Source organism: Hipposideros armiger, unplaced genomic scaffold (genome assembly GCF_001890085.2).
Source record: "Hipposideros armiger isolate ML-2016 unplaced genomic scaffold, ASM189008v1 scaffold_6, whole genome shotgun sequence".
NCBI lineage: Eukaryota > Metazoa > Chordata > Mammalia > Chiroptera > Hipposideridae > Hipposideros > Hipposideros armiger.
Window position 1 is genome coordinate 1,451,364 of NW_017731356.1, and position 19,078 is coordinate 1,470,441.

Genomic DNA, 19,078 nt, shown 5'->3' on the forward strand with positions numbered 1-19,078 from the left:
CGGCGGGCGGCGCACCCGGAAGGTCCGTGGACCGAGCAGCGCAACAGGCGGCGGCCGAGGGGCCGCAGCGGCGCGGACGGGCTCAGGATGGACAAACTGAAGAAAGTGCTGAGCGGGCAGGACAGCGAGGACCGGGGCGGCCTGGCCGAGGTGAGCGAGCCCCCAGCCCGGCCGCCGCGGAGGCGCGCGGGGGCCTGGGGCGCGCCGGCTGCTCGCCGCGGGAAGCCGAGCCGGACTTCCAGGGTTTCCTGGAAAGCAGCGCTGCCCCCACCCGTCCCCGCCCCGCGCGCCCCATCCCCGCCGGGGCTCCGCGCGGACCCCGCTCGCGCTGCGCAGCCCCCAGGACCGGGCCCGCGCCCTGGGCACCGGCTCTCGGCGTCTTGTTTACTAGTGTCTTGCGCCCCATCCCCCCCGCACAGAGAGGGCGGCGCTGGAGCGAAACTTGTGCGGGTGGTGGCGACATCCCGGGGGCTGGAGGGCGGCCCGGGGCCTGCGGACCCGGGAGAGGGCGTTCGAGCGCCGGGCTGGGCCGGTGCCCCGCGCCGCGTCCCTGCCTAGTGGAGGTTGTGGGTGTGACGCTTGCACCCGGCCTGTGCACATGTCCTGTTGTTGTGTAAACCGTCTCCGCCGCGAAACTCCCGAGGGCGGGGACCGCCTCTGGTTTCTCTGCCCACGCCGTCTGCACGCGGACACCGCGGACGCCCAAGGCCTCCTGACACTGTCTGCATGTTTGTTTGTGTTTTATTAGAAAGGTTTTGGTCGAGCAGAAATCTGGGCACGAATGTTCCGTGTTCTAGAGCCGCACAGAATGCTTATTGCCTGTGTTGTGTGCTTTTTGCTTTTGTGTTTGTCTTTTTGTTCCTGGCTGACAAAATAACATCTCTTTGTACTTTGTTGGTGTGTATTTGACAGGGCCTCAATTTCCCCATCTGTCAGCTGAGGATTTTCCTCTCCTTTTAATCAGTGCCTCTGGTGGTTTTCTGGATGCTTCTCTCACCCGTTCTTGGGGTTGCTGATTTTATTCTGAGTTTTGTAGGATGCTGGTACCTCCACCCCTCTGAAATCTCAGAGAACGCCAGAACATACTCCGCATCTTCACTTTGAAGAAGTGGCCCTGTAGGAATCGAGTAGTGTAGACATTGAGGTTTAACTTTTTTTGGGTTTACCTTTTTTTTTTATCAGTTCGAATCATCTCGGTGAGTTCCTTTTCATTGGTTGCCTTTGTTAATTGGCCAAGGCTCAGGATTAATTTCACGAGTTCTTTGTTCTGATTTCTGGCTTCTATTAGGAGCCTGGAAGACAGACCTCAGCCTGGGCCTAAGAAAACTTAGGCGGTTGACAGTCCTGCTTCTCTAAAGCTTTATGTCCCGTAGTCTGTCATTAGCTTTTATGAGCAGCTGGGAGTCCCATGGGGACACTTTGCCTTCCTGAAGTTTTTCGAGGGGAGGGGTGTTGACAGCGGGGTGATGCAGACATTATATATTTCGAAAATAATTATGAAGCAACGGAGATACCCTCAAGCGTGGACGATGTAGCACAGATTGAAAACTAAATGCTGAGGTGGCTTTTACCTAAAATGGTGACTGCCTGTGTTGGATACAATGTCGGGCTCTAAAGTGTGGGAAACTCAGGCATGTGGTAAATCTATTTTAAAAAGAGTAGGTGATTTTCTCTTGTTCTAAAATACCGCTGCTGTCAGTTGCCTCTTTGGGAGCATAGATTCCTGTTTGTACACGTCATGCAGCATATAGGCTGTCAGAAGTCACCAGAAGTGAGTGCTTTTTTAGAACTTTTCTTCTTTTAATGCAAACAATAAAAGCACGACTAGTTGTGTTTCTCCTGCGTAGGGAACCAGGTGATTATAACCATTGCCCGGCTGTGTCTAATCACAGGTAGCCTTGTGACAAGTTTTCTGATACTTCATCTTCGTAACGACACCTCCAATCTTGAGTGTCAGAGGGCTTCTTTCTAGAAGTGCAGGTTTTATGTTTGTTTCTACAAAGGATCCCAGGGACAAGGAAGGTATGAATGGTACCTGGCTGGAACGTGCAGGAGTGAGGCAGTTTTCCTTTCTCACCTTGGGTTACCAGCCCCGCTTCCTGAACAGTTCTTAGCTTTACTTCTCCTTGGCAAGAACCCCTCTTCACTCCAAATCCCGGAGTCAAAGGATCCTTTGTGCTTAACTGCCAATCAGACGGCGTGTGCGCACACGGCCTCCAGATTCTCACCAGGTTCTGTTTCAGCGACTCTCATTTCCAGAAAGCTCACAGTTCCCAGCGACCGTGAACTGAGGAGAGACTTTTTACACCATTTGAGTTTATTTTCATCAATTGGCAGCAAGAAGTGTTTAACTTTCCCTGAGTCCAGTTAGAAGTCAAAGAACAGCGTCCCCTTGCCCGTAACCTTGCAACCACATAGAGTGGAAAAACATGATGAAAAGTTTTCTCCCCCCCAACCCCCGTTTTTGCAAATAGGGTGATATTTGGATGGAATTCGGCTTGTGAGACTTGTAGAGCCGATGGTAGAAAGCAGACTGCTTCCTCCTGGCAGTGACTTTGATTTTTCCAAGGGCTGGACTCTCACCGTCCTGTTGAGACTATTTAGTGCCCTGAATGCCAGGATCAATTCAAGTTTGATACTTATCCTTTATCTTTTTGTTATTATTATTTTAAAGATTTTATTGGGAATTGAGGGAGGGGAACAGTATTGGGGAATCGGGGGAGAGGAACAGCCAAGTTGTTGCCCTTCAGCCTTAGTTGTGGAGGGCGCAGCTAGCTCAGCTCCAAGTCCAGTCGCCATCCGGCTGCCTGTCTGCAGCTCATGGCCGCTCAGCTCAAGGTGCCGTGTTCAATCTTAGTTGCAGGGGGGCGTAGCCCACCATCCCATGGGGGAGTTGAACCAACAACCTTGTTGTTAGGAGCATGTGCTCTCACCAGCTGAGCCAGCCTGCCACTTGTTGGCAGCTCAGCTGGGGTGCAGCTCCCTGGCCCATGTGGGAATCAAACTGGTGACCCTGTTGCTCAGAGCTCATGCTCTTAACCAACTGAGCCACTCGGCTGGCCCAACCTTTATCCTCTTTAAAAAAAAAAAAAGGTTGACTCTTTTAAAATGTCCTTGTCGGTGCCAAGGAGTGCAATCAACAGACCCTCTCCAACCCTGCTGTCACGCTTCTCCCCTACATGCAGCCCCCCGCTTTCTTCCACCTTGGCAAGGTAAGCTCTTTGGCTCTTGCATGACTAGGAGTGGTGGCCTTTGATCTTATTCTGTCCTAGGTGGGAGGTTGAACAGGTTAGTCAGAGGGGGTCTAACCCCATGGCTGGGTGTCAGGGGCAGCCTGATAACAGCACCATCTGGCTCATGTTGGAGGAGAGGTTTTCCTATCACAGCACCGGGTGGCCCATCTCCCCGGTGCTAACACCCGGCTTCCACTGCATGCTACTGTCCCTGAGTGTGCCTTTCCGAGCGGGGTCATGTGTTGCCACATATCCCTGCAACTGCTGCCTGTGTGTGTGTGTCGGGGGGTATTGCAGTGTCGTGAGCCCCCTTTCAGTGTGTGAATATATGGGGCAGGAGGAGAGCCCCTTTTGATAACCTGCCCTAAATACCTGTCTCCTGAGTGGAGACGAAGCCCCGTAGCAATGCCTGCCACACCTGGCGCAGCCTGTGGTCCTTCTCTCCAAGCTTCAGGTTTGACAGGAAGTTTGGAGACAGGGTGGAAAACAGGTCCTGAGCTGGGAGCAGCGGAGGCTGAGGGAGTTGCCGGCCTAGTGACCCCTGCAGCCTCTGCCACCACCTCCTTTCCTCCATTAGCCACTGGGAATGTGGTCGGAAGCTGTCACCACGTTGCCAGATGGATACTGCTGTCCATGCGAGCTGACCCTGCGTGAACAGCCACCGGCCTGGCTGCCCTGCCTCGGCTGTGCAGGGAAGGCCTTTGGTCTCGGTGGCAGCTGCCTGTGCTGGGAGTTGCTTGGAGCAGCCGTGGCAACGTATGTCAGGTGACAGACCAGGAAGGTCTCTGGTGTAGGCCCTGGGCTGTCGTCTTTGACATGTGGGAAAAACCCCTGGGAACTACTCACTGTCCCATCTAGCAGAGTGTTTCTGGAAGCGTTGGTCTCCTCTGCACTTTGCTCTTGGGAGCGGTTAACCTCAGTGACAGGGAGGCAGGATGAACAGGGCAGTAACTGATTCACTGGGACCTGCCTCACGCCTGGGTGACTTGGCTGATGCCAGCATCACAGCGGCGAATCTCTCGGGGACAGTCCTGAGGCGGGTTTGCCCTCCGGCGGCAGCAGCAGCCGCTGCAGCTTGGCTGGCAGACACAGGAGACGGTGCCCAGGGCTCACAGCCTCCTGAGTGTCGTCCCTGCTCCTCCCCACTTGCTGGGCCCCTGCCTGGCCCAGCTCACGCCCTTCCTTCCGGTTGTGGGCCTGGGCCTGCCCTGGCTGCTGTGATGGCTTGGGCTGTCCTGCTGTCCTGCCATTCTCTTTGTGAAGTGGGTTGTGTTTGAGGTGGAGTCCCCACCTCTGGAGGTGTCCGTCCTCTGGTCGGCTGCAGGACAGACGATTCACAGCCGGATGGAGACGCCGGTCGGTCGCATGACTCGGGCGGGCTCTCCTAGGGTTTTGTTCCCGCTGTCCTCAGGGCCAGTCCACACACTGTTTCTCAGTTTAACACGTTAAGCGCCGTGGCAGTCACCGGTGACTGACACTATGCTTTCCGTTCGGACCGCGTCAGTCACTGGTGACTGACGATGTACAATTTAAAAAATTATATTCTTCTATTAGGAAAACTAATTTCACTTGAATCGCTTTCACACGTTTCTTCTACTGACATTGTCACTGTTACGGGTAAAGAAAAAAATGTTAAACTGCACTGGAACACGAACCACAGACAACTGACTGAAGAGAAAGCATATCGGTGAAATGTGAGCTTAAACGGAAAGGAAGACAAAACAGGCTCGGCGCCTAACGTGTTAACTATGTGCTTCCTTTGGTTTTGGCGACGAATACGCATCTGCATGTGTGTGACGTGCTTGTTTTAAATTTCAGGTGGCTGAGACGTCTTCGTTAAGCTGGAGCACCCGAGTAAAAGGCTTTGCGGTGTGTTTTGGTGCAGGAATTCTCTGCTCGCTGCTGGTAAGAGTCCCGCCCCTCTCCTGGCTTTGCCCCGCCTCCTTTCCCTACCATCCACCTCCTTGTCTCTTAACGGTGTGGATTAGAGGAGAGGGCGCTGAGGGGGCCGGGAGGGGAGCAGGTTTCTGTGCGGTCCTGGCTGTGTGGCTGTGATGGGAGGGGACCCATCTGTGTGGTCCTGGGCAGACACCCCTGCTTTATCTTCCAGGGAACCCTTCTGCTCTGGGTGCCGAGGAAGGGGCTGTACCTCTTCGCAGTGTTTTACACCTTTGGGAACATCGCATCCATCGGGAGGTAACTGCTTTTAATCTAATCCCAGCCAGTTATCAGATGGGGAAACGGATGTGGATTGTCCTGGAGGGGGGTGTCCCCGTAGTTGTAAAGGTTTGGGGAGAAAAGAGGTAGGTAAACTACATCCCATCCGTGCGCTCACTTCAGCATATGTTTGTTAGTTTATCTTTGAAAGACGCCTGGGAGAGGCAGGGAATACGTTCAGGCTGTGATTCTGCAGTGAGGGACCCGTGTGGCCCAGGGGAGGTGGATGAAGCCTTCCAGGTTCCCAGCATGACCCTCTTCATCGCTCCGGTCTTCCGGCTGCCGGAGACGGAGTCAGTGGTTTCAGAAAGGTCCCCGGGCCAGTGGCTGCAGCTGAAACGTGTTCTCATTTATATAAGATCACCTCAGACTGGCATGGGCACTGATGGGGCGACTCCCAGATGTGGGCAGCCCATTCCACGAGCTGCAGGCGCACAGACCCTGCGCCCGCCCCCCACCCCCTCCACCCCAGGTCAAGGTCGTTCACTGTAATGCTTAAACCACACCAGTGTGCGGACAATCCCGGTCCTGCTGCCAGCTGGGGATGCCCGGACTTCTCCCTGAGCGGCCTGCTGGGCCCTGAGCTGTCATCTTCCTCCCCTTCCATTGTAGCCCCGTGAATGGCCTCAGAGTCCTGAGTGTCCAAGCCACGCCCCCATCATTACTCACTGAGGCTTGGTGTCCACCCTGCTGGCTCCTCCCTCTTTGTCTCCATGGCTGCTGTCCCTCAGTGAGGGACTCACATGGCTCGATGGGGAGCCTGGAACGCACCGTGCTGGGCTCTGAGCATTCAAAGAGTGTGCTCTGGCTTCTGTGGTGGTGGAGCTCACAGACAGACATATGAACTGATAACATAATAGGATGTGGAGACAGAGATGCTCAGGGAGGGGCAGCTGACCTGACCTGGCCTGATCCGACCCGGGGACCAGGGAGGGCTTCCCAGAACAGATGATATCCGAGCTGCTCTTAGCTCTGGCCTCCTCACTTCTCATCTGTACCACTGCAGCCGTCCTCTGTGGGTTCCCTGCCTCCTTTATCGCCCCTCTGCAAGCCAGCCATTCACTGCCCTGCTGAACCCCCCTAGTGGCTCCCGGTCCCGCTCTGCAGGTGCAGTCTGTACCCATCACCATGCACACAGGCGAGGCCCTTGAGGTCTGCCTCTCGCACTCCTCAGCCAGGGTACCCCCCAGCCAGTGCACCCCCAGCCAGGCCTCCCCCAGCCAGGCTGCACATCCTGCATTTCCCCGAGCCTCCAGATTACCCCGTCCCCTCCAGAATCACTGACCTCCCTTTTCATATGGGCCTCTGCATGTCCCATATATATATTTGTGACACCACACTTAGCATTTCATTACACTGCCTTGTTACAAGTCTGTAAACGGCTTGACAAGGGCTGTACCTCTGTCTTGTCCCTAACTGTCCCCAATCCTAGTTCTGTTTCTGGCTGGAAATGTTGACTAAATGATTGTGTGCATGACTGGCTACCTTTTAAAATCAAATTTATTAAAGATAATGATATTATAGTAAAACGCTGGTCCCTGGAGAGGCCTATTCTTGCCTGGAAAGCTCTCACATACTAACTATTGGGGGATTTCCCTCTGGGCGGACAGTGTAGGTGATAATGTGGGATCTAGACTGAGCGTAATATATGGGTGAGCTGTTTAGTCCAAAAGTACTAGCAAATCCTAACGGAGCCTCCCTCTTTGCAGCATTGCCCAGGGATTAAATTATTATTTCCTAGGTGGCTTTACCTATAATCTTACATTTTTGTATACATGCTGCACTTAATTTTTAGGACCAATCTTTGCTATTGCTTCTTGTCCAGTGTTGGCTAAAGAGTACACTCAGCTCAGACACTTGACCTGAGGTTGCAGCCTTGAGTTCAAGTTTAAACTTAACAGCACTTCAAAGGGGAGGTGGACTTATTTTTTATTTTTAATTTTTATTTTATTTATTTTTTTTTTTAAAGATTTTTATTGAGGAATTGGGGGGATGGGAACAGTGCTGGGGAATTGGGGGAAGGGGAACAGACAAGCTGCTGTCGTTTTGTTCTTCAGTCTGGTTGTGGAGGACGTTGCTTCACTGGCCCAAGTTGGCACCATCATTGCGCTCTTCCCGGGTGAGGCAGATCAGTCGCCGGCTTCTGGACGGCTGCTCCCGGCGGTTTGAGGGCCACTCATGCTGGCTGCTGGCTACACACGGTAGCCCATGGCAACCCACTGCCACAGGGGCTGCAGCCTACGCCGGCAGCCAGCGACTCACGGCAGCCCAGCTCCAGGTTGAGCTGTTGTTCAGCATCTTAGCTGTAGAGGGCAGTGTCACTGGCCCTCATATGTGGGATCCGAACTGGGGCCCTCTGGCGTCCCAAGCCAGCTCTTAACCATCGCGCCACTCGGCCTCCCGGTGGACTTATTTTTTAAATCTTTGTTTTTATTGAACACCTAGTAGCAAATGTTATCTGCTGATTGGCTTGTATTAAACCCTGGCTCTAACAAGCTACCCCTGGGGCATTTCTGTGAGGAGGCGGGAAACACAACACAAAGCTGGCCCTGACACGTGGGACCGTAAGCGTGAGGCTCTGCTTCATCTGTGCAGCCTCTCCCTAGCCGCCTGTCGGGCTCCATTCATGCACAAGGCACGCCAGGCATGTCTCCTGGGGTTTTAGAATCTAACGGGTGTGGGTTTGAGTGCCTGCTCCTTAAGTTCCTAGCTGTGTGACCTTGGGTAAGTCAAGTTAACCTTTCTGAGCTTCGTTTTCTCATCTCTAAAATAAGTGTGATAACACGCGACTCACAGAGTTGTTGAGGGGATGAAGTGAGGTCAGGTATGTGATATATGGCATTTAGAAAACATTCGGTAAGTCCGAAGTGATGTTATTATCATCATTAGAAGTATTTTCTGCAGATTATGAAGGAAAATGAAATGTTCTACTTTTTATCATAAACAGCCCAAGCCTGTAAGATGTGGTTTTTCTTTTAAATTACCTGAGTCTTTTAGGTTGGTTGGTTGGCTGGTTGGTTGGTTGGTTTTCGTGGGTAGATTGTGAGGGAGGCAAGGTGGCCCCTCTCAGAGAGGGGTCCTCTCACCTAGCGGGGGCCTGGAGTCAAACCTACATGGACTTTCAGCCTCGCTCTGCCGTTTACTAGCTGGGTGGCCTTGGATAGCAACCAACCCGTCTCGGCCTCGGTTTCTTCACCTGTAAAATAAGTATGATAATTGTCCGGTGATCAACCCAGTAAGTTGTGGATCGATTAAATGAGAATAAGGCACTAAAAGGGCCAGAGTAAGGGCTTTTCAGATGTTCGCTATATGACTGCTGTTGTTGCCACGGGTAATCTTGGGGGCGGGGCGGGGGAGGCAGCTTGGTGTGCCTCGTGTGGTTCTGCTCTGGTCTCAATGGCTTGTGTACATTTGCCTCGTAGCACTGTCTTCCTCATGGGACCAATGAAACAGCTGAAGAAAATGTTCGAGCCCACCCGTTTGATCGCAACTATCATGGTGCTGGTAAGGTCTGCCTTTCGGCTGGGCTTCTAAGATGGGAGTTTTATTTCTGCCGTTGGAAATTTTGCCTTTCACCTTGACTTTCTACCAGGTGCCTGTAAGCGCTATGGTGGAAGGGAGCGGTTTCAGCCTAATAATTTGCCCCCGCCCCACCCTTGTGTTTCCATTGGTGTTAAGGCACTGCCAGTTCTAGAAAGCACCCCCAGAGGGCGCTGCGTGTCCAATTAGCCGAAGTGTAGTGAGCAAGTTGGCACGCCCTCCTGGTGATGGGTGAAGCCACACACGGGCAGAGCTTGGAGGGAATAACCCGGAAACACAGGGTGCATTCTCTCGAGGGGGGTTCAGTCTCCTAGGGTGGGCTCTTTTCCCCTCGATGTTCTCTGAGTTGAGGATCATATTTGTTTTCATCCTTCTTCCTGAAGTGGGCCCGGTCTCCTCGGGGCCCGTCAGCCCTGCTCCCTGCTCCGACCAGAGGACCTTCAGTCTCGTCAGACCTTCCTGTACTCTGAACCCAGAAGGCCTTCCCTTCCATGTGGCCGTCAAGGTCATTCCAGACCACACGCTCTGTCCTTGTACTGTCATTATCAGTGGCAACGTACTTTTACTCTCAGTGTCACTTGTATACCTTTGACTTGTTCAAATTGATCAGTTCTCTCAGGCCAGGTCCACGTGTGCTGTTTATTTTGTGTCCTTTCTGAGCTCTGGGCACAGTGCTAGTCCAAAGCGAATACTTAGGACATGTTTCTTGAGAAGTTACTGGAATGGAAGGATGGAGATGACAGGCATGATGGTCAGTGCGGGGTCCTCGGCCCGTCCCCGACGGAGCTGGTGGCCTGGACAAGTCTCTCGTAGAAAGAACTTCCTAAGAAAGGACCTGGGGAAAGTGTTAGGTGACACAGAAACCAAGAGCCAGCTTGCTGCTTGTGAGATTGACATCTCATGTTAACCTTTGTCCTCGCACGGCCCTTTCTATGCCCAGGACGAGTGTTTGGGCAGGAGTTAAAACACAGAGGTATGTGTGAAACCCGCCTTGGCACGTTTGAATGGAAAGATGGACGGGCATGTGGCTGGACCAGCAATGTGATTTTTGTTTCCTGGGCAGAGAGAGATGCTGGGAATATTTAAAAGTAGAAGAAGATCCTTCTCTTTTCAATGGACATGAATTCTTGTTGGCTTGTTTAATTTTGTGGGCTCAGGCGGGTGAAGTGCTCTGAAATGAAGGATGTGTTATACGTGCGTGGCTGCGATGGTCGTCACAGCGTCTGATTATTGCAGTTTGATGAGTATCGGTGTAACTTTGCCAAGGACGATAAGTCTTTACAGTTTTTATTTTTCCATGTTGTCACGGTCATTGTATTAATTCAGCGTATCCTTTCTCTCTCTAGTTGTGTTTTGCGCTCACCCTGTGTTCTGCCTTTTGGGTAAGTGTGTATTTTAATTTTCCGTACCCTTTGTGGTTGGTGCTCTCACCCCACTCACGGAGCTCTATCCTTTTTCTTTCAGTGGCATAACAAGGGGCTTGCGCTCATCTTCTGCATTTTGCAGTCCTTGGCCCTGACGTGGTGAGTAACCTTTTAAACAGTGCCCGTCCACGTTGCTCTCTGACTAACGCAGCCAAAGGCCATCAAATCCCAGAGGGTGTGGGTGAGAGGATTAGGGAACCATCAAAGCTGTCCAGTGGGAGAATTCTCAGTGATGCAGGTGAAGTCAGACCCCAGAACAAAAGCTGGTCCCCTCGGCCCGCTGCCAGCAGGTGTCATGAGGGGTCTTGAATGGCCTTAGGAGGCTGTTTGCCTGCTGCAGCGTTTTTCCTGGGCTCATGGTTGGTTTCGAGATGTTGTAAGTAGGATCGAATCACTCATGTCCCGTAAGAGCAAGGATAACGAAGTATTACACGGGCTGGGAGTCCAAAAGACATTCAAGAGAAAGGAAAGTGGTCAGAACAATAATGAGCGTTACATGTGTGATGGAATGAATCATTTAGCAGAAGGACAAAGAGTAGATTGTCAGTGGAGACGACGAACAGTGACATGAACCGGAAAGCGTGCCTATGGGCTGTAGGACCAGCGTATGCGCTGGAGGCCTTTTAGCAAGGCCCGGGGATTGTAACGCAAGGGCCACGCAGAAGTAAAAGGTTATTTGAAACCACGAATGGGGCTGTAGGCTCGTGGCGCTTTGAAGCCATCCCAACATGAAAGAGAGAGCAGTGGTGGCCCGTATGGGATCTGTCTTCTGAGACATTACAATAGCATTAATACTTTCAAAGTTTGTCAGGGGATGCTGTCTGCCAGAACGGTGTCAGTAGAGATCTGACTGGTGTACTTTGGGAAAAAAACGTTTGCTCTATCTAATATAAAGAACAGGGACTGAAAGCCATAAAGTATCCACGAATCAGTTGTACTCTTCTTTGGTAGAAATGGACGTAGAGACTGCAGGCTTAGCACCCATCTCTCCCTTGAGTAATTCTGGACTTTTGAATAAATACAGTTTCACAATGCTCTTTGGAATGTCCCCATGTTAATATGACGACATGCACATTTTGGTGGTAGGAACTGAAAGGGCCTGGTGTATGGCTTAGGTTTGTATTTTTGTTTTCTGGGGGCAGAAATTTGTACCCATGCCTTTCTTTGCTTATACAGTTCTCCCTTATCCAGGGTGGGGGGGGTACATTCTAAGACTTCCCCCCCCCCCACAGTGGATGCCTGAAACCTTGGATAGTGCCAAACCCTCTATATCCTACGTTGTTTCCTATACGAATCTACCTACAATTTTAGTTTAATTTATAAGTTAGGTACAGCAAGGGATTAACAACTTAAAATAGAACAATTATAACAATATATACTATAATAAGTTATGTGAATGTGGTCTCCCTTTCTCAGAATATCTTATTGTACTGTACTCATCCTTGTGATCACGTGAGGTGATAAAATACCTTATTATGTCGAGAACTTCCTCCTCTTCACTTAAAGGAAGCGCTGTGTGGCTTCTCTTTGTCATGTCCGAGTTGCCAGCATCGCTACCCGTGCACTTTGGGGTCGTTAGTAAGTAGAATCAGGGTGACGTGAACACCAGTCCTGCAGTCGAGCTGATCACTAGGCGACTACCAGGCGGAGGTGTCGGCAGGTGGAGACGCGGGGCAAAGGGATGATGCGCGTCCTGAGCGGGACGGAGTGGGGCAGCATGCGATCTCATCGTGCTGCTCAGAGCGGCGCGCAGCTTAAAACTTACACGTCATCTGTTTCTGGAATTTTCCATTTAATTGCAGACCATGGTTGACCAACTGCAGGTCACTGAAATTGGAGAAAGCAAAACCATGGGTGAGGGGGGATGACTGCGGACTGATGGCGAAGCCCGTTTTCAAAGGTTCAGCCTTCCTGTGGGCTCAGGCAAAGGGCAGCGTCCCCTCCAGCACTGACATGTTCGGACCGTGTGGGCTTTTCCTGAGGGCTGACCGACCTACACCCGCCTGACACACCACGCCCGGTCCGTAGGGCTGCGGACGGCCTCCTCCCTGCGTGGCCCCCTTCTGGGCAGGGGGCTGAGCTAGCGGTGTCACCAAGAAGCCGTTGAGCATGGGTTCTTGAAGAATCATAGATCTCTTTTAAAGTTAACAGGAGCAGAGCAGAAACTTTATCCCAATAGGGTAGACGTTATAGTCTGTTGAGGATTTGTAAAATATTAGAGGACGCTGGTCTGGGTTTTGTTCGGTGTTCAGAATCGGCTTCCATGCCTCCTGCGTATCTGGAATTTGCCCGTTTTAGGTGATTCTGCTGGTGCATCTGGTTAAAGCTGGAGCCCCGTGAGTTGGAAGTGACGGGTTGTCTCCACCTGGCCATGTTACACTCCTCCTCCGGCTACATGACACTCCCCTCTCCTCTCCAGATATACTTGTGGCACAGCAAGCGTGTGTGTGTGTGTGCGGGCGCCGCGTGTGTATGTGTGTGTGTGTGTGTGCATGTGTGCGTGTGTGCACGCGCATGTGTGCGTGCATGTGTGCATCCTTCACCCCAGGGAGGGAAAGGGCTCCGATAAACCACTGCAGATGTTCCCGCAGCTCAGAAGCCCACCCCACTGTGTCGTCCTCCACTCCTTTCATTTGATTTGATCTTTTGTTTGTTTCTCTTTGTAGGTATAGCCTTTCCTTCATACCATTTGCAAGGTAAGACTGACTGTAGCTTCTGTTGTTGGGGGTTGGTGATGTGTTTCTCTAGAGCCTGTTAGTGTAGGTGCTTTCAGAGAGGGCGTGTTAGTTTATCTTTATTAAACTCCTTTGAGACAACTAGGCAGATGTTACGTACCCATTTTATAGACTAGTAAGCTAAGGTTCCCTCTCCCCCATTATGTAGCCAGCGATGGACACGGACCCGGGCCCGCCACCTCACTGGGCGGCGTCTTTCCGTGCATGCTGCACATGACGTGCCAGGAGCAGATACCTGGGGTGGGGCCGGGTGAGAGCCCCGGGTGGCGGGAGCCCCGCGTGCGCGAGAGCCCCGAGAAGATGCCCCTGGCACGCTTGTGCCGCTTGCATAGAAATGAGGACAGGCCCGAGTGAGTGGGTCACTTGCTGCCCTGAGTGTGTTCTGTGATTCTGGTGGATACAAAGTGCACAGTCCTGAGTAGTTTCTTGGTGTCTGACAGTCTCCACTTTCCTCTTATCTTTTCCTCTGATTTTCATTGCCTCTATCATTTCGTGAATACCTGCCGAGTTCAGTGCACTGATTCCCACAGCGGGTCTGTGGGGTACGTGGGGAGGGACAGCCCCTTGCTTTGTATAGATGAGAAATTTGTGGCTCACACAAGACAAGTGACCTGTGCAGGATAAAGCCACTAATAGATGTCGAAGTTGAGGGCTGATCCCACCGCCTCGAGGCTTTCTGCTCTGCAGCGGGCTACCCTGGGTGCCAGGAAATCTGCAGGAGAGTCTTTACCGCTTACGGGAGCCGGGGGTGATGATCTCCCATTATTCATCTTTGTGTTTTTCCTTCCTAGGGATGCTGTAAAGAAGTGTTTCTCTGCGTGTCTTGCATAACATGCAGCCAGTTGTGCAAAGCTTTGGGAGGCACTGTGGACGGAAGCCGGTGGACAGTTTTGTAAATACCTTCAAACCTCTCTCTCTCAGATATGTGCCTTTCGTCTTGCAGCAGTGTGTTTCTCGCCATCTGAACGTTTGCGGATTGCTTTTGGAGGCAGCGACGTGTCCCCAGCCCCACGTGTCTGTAGCACAGTGGGAGGGGTGGGCTCTGTGTGTTTCGGGGAGGCATCTCCTCCTGTACCCCTTCTCTCTTTGGATGGTGTCCCACTGAACTCTCATAAATAAAAGCCATGTCGAGCAAGCAGCAGATAAGGCCTGGGAGGTAGGGATGGCCAGGTGACCACAAGCAGCCACATCGGAGACGGCAGGGGTGCAGCCGTAAGGGAGAGAGTTGGGAGTCAACAGGGACTTTGTAGACTGTCCCTCGGCTTGGAGACCATCACCCCTGCCCCACACGGTGTGGACATGCCTCTGTTTTGGTGTCTGGGGACAGGTGGCCCTGTCCCGACAGCTGCACACGAGCCCGTGCAGAGCCTGGCTGGCGGGGGAGGGACTAGGAAGACGGGCTCTCCGGTGCCAGGTCGTGCTCTCAAGTCTGCACCCCGGCCCTCCACTCGCACTCTCGATTCCGCCCCTGACGGTGGAATGGATTTCCTGACACCAGGGTGCTCTTTTTCTCCTGGGTTTCTCTGTCTTATTCCCCCCCCACCCACCCCCATAACTGTGCTCGTGACCTCCTGGAATGAGGCTGACGGGACAAAACAGCAGAGAAAAGGCTGCTTTTCCTTGTGGACAACAGCCCACAGGAGGTGAAAATGTTTGATGTTCTCTGCTCTATTTTTTTTCTTCGTTTATACATGTCTGCTTTTAAACCGATTTTATTTTCCATTCTCTCCTGGAGTGGGGCCAGGGAGAGTGGGTGGAAGGACAGCCCCCTGTGGGGCCAGCGGGAGTGAGGCACACCTGCCTGGTGACCTTTCCGCAGTCCCAGCATTGACACTTGAGCCTGTGCTGGAGACACCGGGAGAAGACGAGACGTGACAGGCGGCAGGGCGGTCGTGTCTCAGCCTGACGCCGAACAGCAGACAAAGTGCTTTGTGTCCGTGATCTTGTCTGGTCCTCACACGGCCTTGTGACGAAGCAGGGGCCATCAAGCCTCGCAGAGGCCACCAGGTCCACCCAAACCCACAGTTGGTGGCAGCACAGAGCCTGGTGCCCCAGCTTTAAGCTCTTAAGCCCCCGCGTTTCCTGGTGTGGCTCTGGGGGCACCTCCTATAACCGTTGCCTGTTGGCGTCAGCCAAGCCTGTGCCTTTTCTGGTCCCGGTCTCTGTCACTGCCCGTCTCCCGCCCAGCCTCCCTTTGGGACGTGTCCTCCTGGATCTGCAGGGTCTCCGTTGTTCTCTGTGCCTCCTTTTAGCTCCTCCTCGCTGCCTGACGACCAGAATGTCGTGTCTTCCTCGCCAGAGTCCTTGGCATTGCAGCAGCTCCACAGTCACCCTACAGATGAAGTCTCTGGGGTTGCCTTTCTGTGCTTCCCCGGCTCTAGCTGTGCACTTGGGCTGTTGCTCGGGGAACCTCCCACCTGGAGGCAGTTGTCTCCTTGCTTGTGGCTAATTGCTGAACTCTCTCCCTCTGCTGCTGAGACCTCAGACTGGCCGGCCTTTTCTTCTGAGCTGGGGAGGTGTGAACAGGCCTGATGGGGCGGAGGGAGGACCCAGCCTCCCCAGGTCCTTTCTCGGCTGTCGAGGACACTCTGCCTTAGCCTGAGGTCCCCCAATCTGCCTTCAGCTCGGAAGGGAAGTGAAATGCTACCCTCTGGCTTTTGTGGAGTTTTCCACATCCCAGGTGCCTCTGGGAGATGGTTCAGATCTCCAAAGGGCTCAGGGGTGCCTGTTAAGATGTCACCAGGATGTACAGCGTAGTGGTCATGAATGCAAGCTTTGAAATCAAACTGACGTGGGTGTGAGTGACGGTGTAGCACATCCTAGTGTCATGTTGACCGAGTTACTTACGCTGCGGTTCTCAGATTGCTCGTCTGTTTAAAAATAACGGGAAAAAACAATTCCTGCTGGGTTGTTGAGGATGTCAATGAAACATGTGTCAGGTGCTTAGCACGGGGCCCAGCACAGGTGAATGGTAACTCAGTGAAAAGTCGGTACTATTATTTAATCCCAGAAATAACTGATGACCATTGAAAGTGTCAGGGTGACTGTTTCTGGCCATTAGTTTATGTAAGAAAGGCTTATCTAGTACTATGTGTCTGGCACTGTAGATAGTCCCATGCACGTTCTCATTTAATATTCACAATAACTGCTGTCTAGTGGTCTTGTCTCCGTTACTAAAAAGAAGGAACGGCCTCAGAGTAAGGGGTGTGTGCCAGATCCCACCAGCAGGGGGCGTTGGTTCTTGCACAAATGCTACTGCTTTGCCCCAGCTCTGGTGGTCTGTGGCCACTTGCTCAGGTGGCTCCAGTCAGGACACTTTGGCAGCTTTTGGACGGTTCTGCCTTCCAGGATCTTTAGACTCCTAAATTTCTCCCCCTGCTGGCTTATTCTCTGTTTGCTTCCTGACTTGTCTTTGTCGGCCGGACTGTGGGAGAAATCCATTTCAAATCTGCTGAAAGCTGTTACCACGCAGCGTCGTGGGGAGATGAGGAGTGGAGTGTTGTTGGGGTGTTAGACCCTGGGGCTGGTGGTGGTCTCCGTTTTCTGCTCCCCGGCCTTGCATCCTACCCCATTTGCTGCTGGGTAGAGGAGAGCTCATTGTGTTTCTGGAGTGAAGGGGACCATGGAGGAGGCTCTTTGGGATGGGACATGTGCTCCCCCGAGGTGCTACTTCCCGCTGTCATGCGTGGACTGGACTTGCTGGCTCTGAGGGTCGTGCTGGGACCACTGTCCACACCTGGAGGGCCGGCTGCCGTGCTCTCAGGCCTCTCCCCCTCCCCGTGTCCCGGAGACTGGGGGGTATTTGCTAACTCACTGCCTCCCTCCTCTTGTCTCAGGATAAGACCCTCCGCTTTGGCGCTGGCGAGGCTGTGCCCCTGCTGTCCCTACAGACAGGGCCGGTGGGTGGGGCTCTCCCCAGTTGAGCCTTCTCACTGGGTGCTTGCAGATGCTCTCTGTCACCCTCTAACGGTGATTCTGTGCACTGCTTACCTGAGTGCCACCTCCCTTCCACCCTAATCAGTGTGTGCTCAGGGAGCAAGACACAAAATCACGAAATGCATGTAAATAAAATTACTTTTGGATCCTTCCATTAGAAAACAATTAAGTGGGTTATACCTTCAAAGGAGGGGTGTGGGGATACTGGTTTGGCTGCCTCTGGTTTCGGGAGCTCCCCGGGAGTGACAAATGCTGAGCCTTCGTGGAATGAGTCAGGACGTTGAGCTGTAGCCCGAGGCTGTGGGTCCCTTTGTGGGGCAGCTGCTCTTCTCCGTCCTCGGGTGACTTGTGAGTAGGGTCAGCTGCAGAGCTACAAATACTTAGAAATTCACCACCTCTCCTTAGGCTTCATTTTCAACAAATAAACAGCAAATCAGTGTTTGAGGGTTATAAAGCCACTTTGCTAGATTTTTGGCATAGTTTTTTTAATTTTAAAATTTAAAATTTTTTTGATGTTTAAAGAAGTGCAGTTTCTTTGCAGATGTCATTTTTTTTTAAAAAAAAAAGCTAGTAGACCTTCCACTGCAGTTAAATTTATATCCGTGTGTCTCTTGATGTTTGCAAAAGATTTTAGATTTAGACTTACAGGTTTTTTTGGACATTCTTATTTAAAAAGTTGATTGGGCAGTTCGGTTGTATGACATTAAAGTACTTCTGATTCATAATTTTGTGTAATTCTGAGATCTTGAGAGTTTGTAGCTGAGTAGAGAGGAAAGGGCTGTATAGCTTATTTGATCCCAGTTTACTCGAGATGGGGTGTTTAGTTCCACTTCCTGGCTATTTCCAGTTCTACCCCGAATGCATAGGTGACCTCCCACGTCCCCGGCACCCCGAGCTCTGCTGTTGGACACTCAGGTGTGTGTAGCGCGGCCTCCCAGAGAACCGGCAGACCTTCCAGGGCTCATGAGAGGGACCAGCAGAGGCAGTGTTCAAGTAAACGGACAATAAAATTACACCCTTCCCAGCAGGAGCTGACAAACTGATAAAGGGCTTAGACACCTACTAGGATTTTCTGTGGACGTGACAAGCTGAAGGCAGGAAAGAGTGACTCCTCTAGATGGGAGAAACACGGCTGTTTGAAGCCAAGGTCAGTTTGTAGCGTTGTAACAATACTGATGTATGCTTTCACCCCAGAGTAATGTCACTGCTTTTAATAAACAGCACCAGAAAAAAGGTCATGGACAAAAGTTCCTTGCTATAAACAGGCTGCCTACACTGAAACTCCTGTGCGTCATCCTGTGAGACCAGACAGACAGGTATCTGGGCAGGTGCTGCTCTCTGCCTGGGACCGGGAGGAGGGGGTGTGGGGGGAAGTCCACACTGAACTTGCCCTAAGCACAGCCGAGCCTTGTACTTGGGTCATGTCCTAAAGGTGAGTCCTAATGAACACTCACTCTTGGGATCTTTCTGCTATGCAAAGTGTTTATTTTGCCTTTTTCAATACAATTGCTTGACTTAGCCACTTTGAACAAGGGGAGGAAGAAAACAAAACAAAAAAACCCTCTGAACTCTTGATTTTTTTGCTGCTGTTGTAAACTCTGATTGTGACGTTGGGGGTGAGGACATTAAAAAACCCACGGGGAATTTCTATGCCTTCAGACCACGGTGCCTGTTGTAATGTGATGAGCTTTTAAAACACTTCGTTAGAAACATGAATCAGCTTTTGTAATTGTGTAGTGAACTCATTTTGAATGCTGTTGATTGCATCACCGAACTTTTTATATTCAACAATATATTCTCATGTGCTACTTTTCCTACCTTGAGGCTGTATTTCATACAATGAAGATTGTGTTCTTTTTACTAACTCCTTTTAGAGAAAGAATTTTGCTGATAATTAAGCTGTTTCCCCCCCCCCCCAAATATCACAAATTCTCATTTGTTTTCTTTTCTCCTTTAATAAATAATAACATTGTGATCTTTAATAAATCTAGTG

The 19,078-nt window shown here is 51.8% G+C and overlaps 1 protein-coding gene across 1 annotated transcript; it reads left to right on the top strand.

The window, feature by feature from the left end:
- Positions 1-6: 6 nt before the first annotated feature.
- Positions 7-18,701, top strand: SFT2D2 (SFT2 domain containing 2). Its single transcript, XM_019647427.1, has 8 exons — positions 7-150; positions 5,052-5,138; positions 5,344-5,429; positions 8,873-8,954; positions 10,337-10,372; positions 10,455-10,513; positions 13,081-13,110; positions 13,941-18,701. Exons 1-8 carry the CDS (start codon positions 88-90, stop codon positions 13,978-13,980), a joined length of 483 nt encoding a protein of 160 aa, XP_019502972.1. The 5' UTR covers positions 7-87; the 3' UTR covers positions 13,981-18,701.
- Positions 18,702-19,078: the final 377 nt, after the last annotated feature.